The 1,332-nt window shown below is 42.3% G+C and overlaps 1 protein-coding gene across 1 annotated transcript in view; it reads left to right on the top strand.

The window, feature by feature from the left end:
* Positions 1-563: 563 nt before the first annotated feature.
* SARC_06659 (hypothetical protein) overlaps positions 564-1,332 on the top strand; it is an 8,266-nt gene continuing 7,497 nt past the window's right edge. Inside the window, exon 1 of the mRNA XM_014299427.1 lies at positions 564-1,101. Coding sequence (XP_014154902.1) covers positions 736-1,101 — 366 coding nt within the window. The 5' untranslated portion in view covers positions 564-735. The remainder of the gene's footprint in view (positions 1,102-1,332) is intronic.

Raw genomic sequence — 1,332 nt, 5'->3', positions numbered from 1 at the left:
ACCAGCAAGTAAACCATCTGGCTTAGATATTGCTTATGACTAGTACTTTACTTTGTCTCCTACACAGGTCACGGACAACCTCATTTTAATTTACAATTTCATGTGGTCACAAATGTGATTTTGATCATACATGTTTCTGTGCACACATACGATTTGTCTAATCTGTCGTACCGGCTATTGCATTTGTGTCATGAACCATGGCTTGATAGCAGGTGGCCCAGCACGAGATTTAGACTACTGGGGCCGGCAATAACGGCATAGTCTCCTAAATTGAATACGAGCCTCGAGAATGTGTCAATAAAAAATACAAAAAATAGAAACCCGCCAAAAGCAAGTATGTGTAGAACAAGCAAGGAAGTTCAACTTGGGCCCAGTCGCCCGGAGCCCCAGACTCGGAGACTCCCAGTCTCAACAGTCAACACTCACAAGAGAAATGAGCTAGAGATGCCGGAAGTTGATAGTGTTTCTTTTTTCAAAAATAAATATTGAAGATCATGGCGATCTATATATCTATTTATTTATGGCCACACAAAACCGAAAGTTGTAAATATCTTGTATGCACTCTTTAAAGTAGCCTGCTTGTTTCAGGGATGACAGAGTTGAATGGGTGGGCTCATGACCCCCCGACCGTAGCTCTAATTGCTGAAACAAAATGAAGATAGATGATCCTCCTCAAAAGCAAATGAGCAACGAGTGATATGCCAGGGAAATACTGACATAGAAATATAATCACAAATGCAAACACAATCACAAACATCAGGGAAATACTGTCACATATGGAAATACAATCACATATGGAAATACAATCACATATGGAAATATATTCACATATGGAAAGATAGTCAAAAATATAGGGGAACATACCCTCCTCTCAGCTCCCTTGATAGGAATCGATCTAACGAGATGCCACATACACCACCTTCCTCACACGGTCAGCAACCAGCGCACCCTCATGCGCAGCCAATGAGACATACAACAACGATGCCCGTTGCGAACTTTGTCCCATCACAAAGTGTAATGTACGCTCCCTCGCAAGAAGACTATCAAAATATTGTAACAAACGATGGGGACAACAACGGCGGTATGCCTCCGGGAACACAGGTAGAGATGATCGTTATGCGCCCTACATATTATATGTATACATAAAATTCACACACACACACACATACACACACACACACACACACACACACACACACACACACATACACACACACANACACACACGTACGTACACAGACACACACATACTACACACACACACACACACACACACACACACTAACACACACACACACACACACACTACACACACACACACACACTACACAC

This window comes from Sphaeroforma arctica, assembly GCF_001186125.1.
Source record: "Sphaeroforma arctica JP610 unplaced genomic scaffold supercont1.484, whole genome shotgun sequence".
In the NCBI taxonomy this organism is placed as follows: domain Eukaryota; class Ichthyosporea; order Ichthyophonida; genus Sphaeroforma; species Sphaeroforma arctica.
Note: the sequence above shows the minus strand (reverse complement) of the source record. Positions and strands in the feature narration are given on the sequence as shown.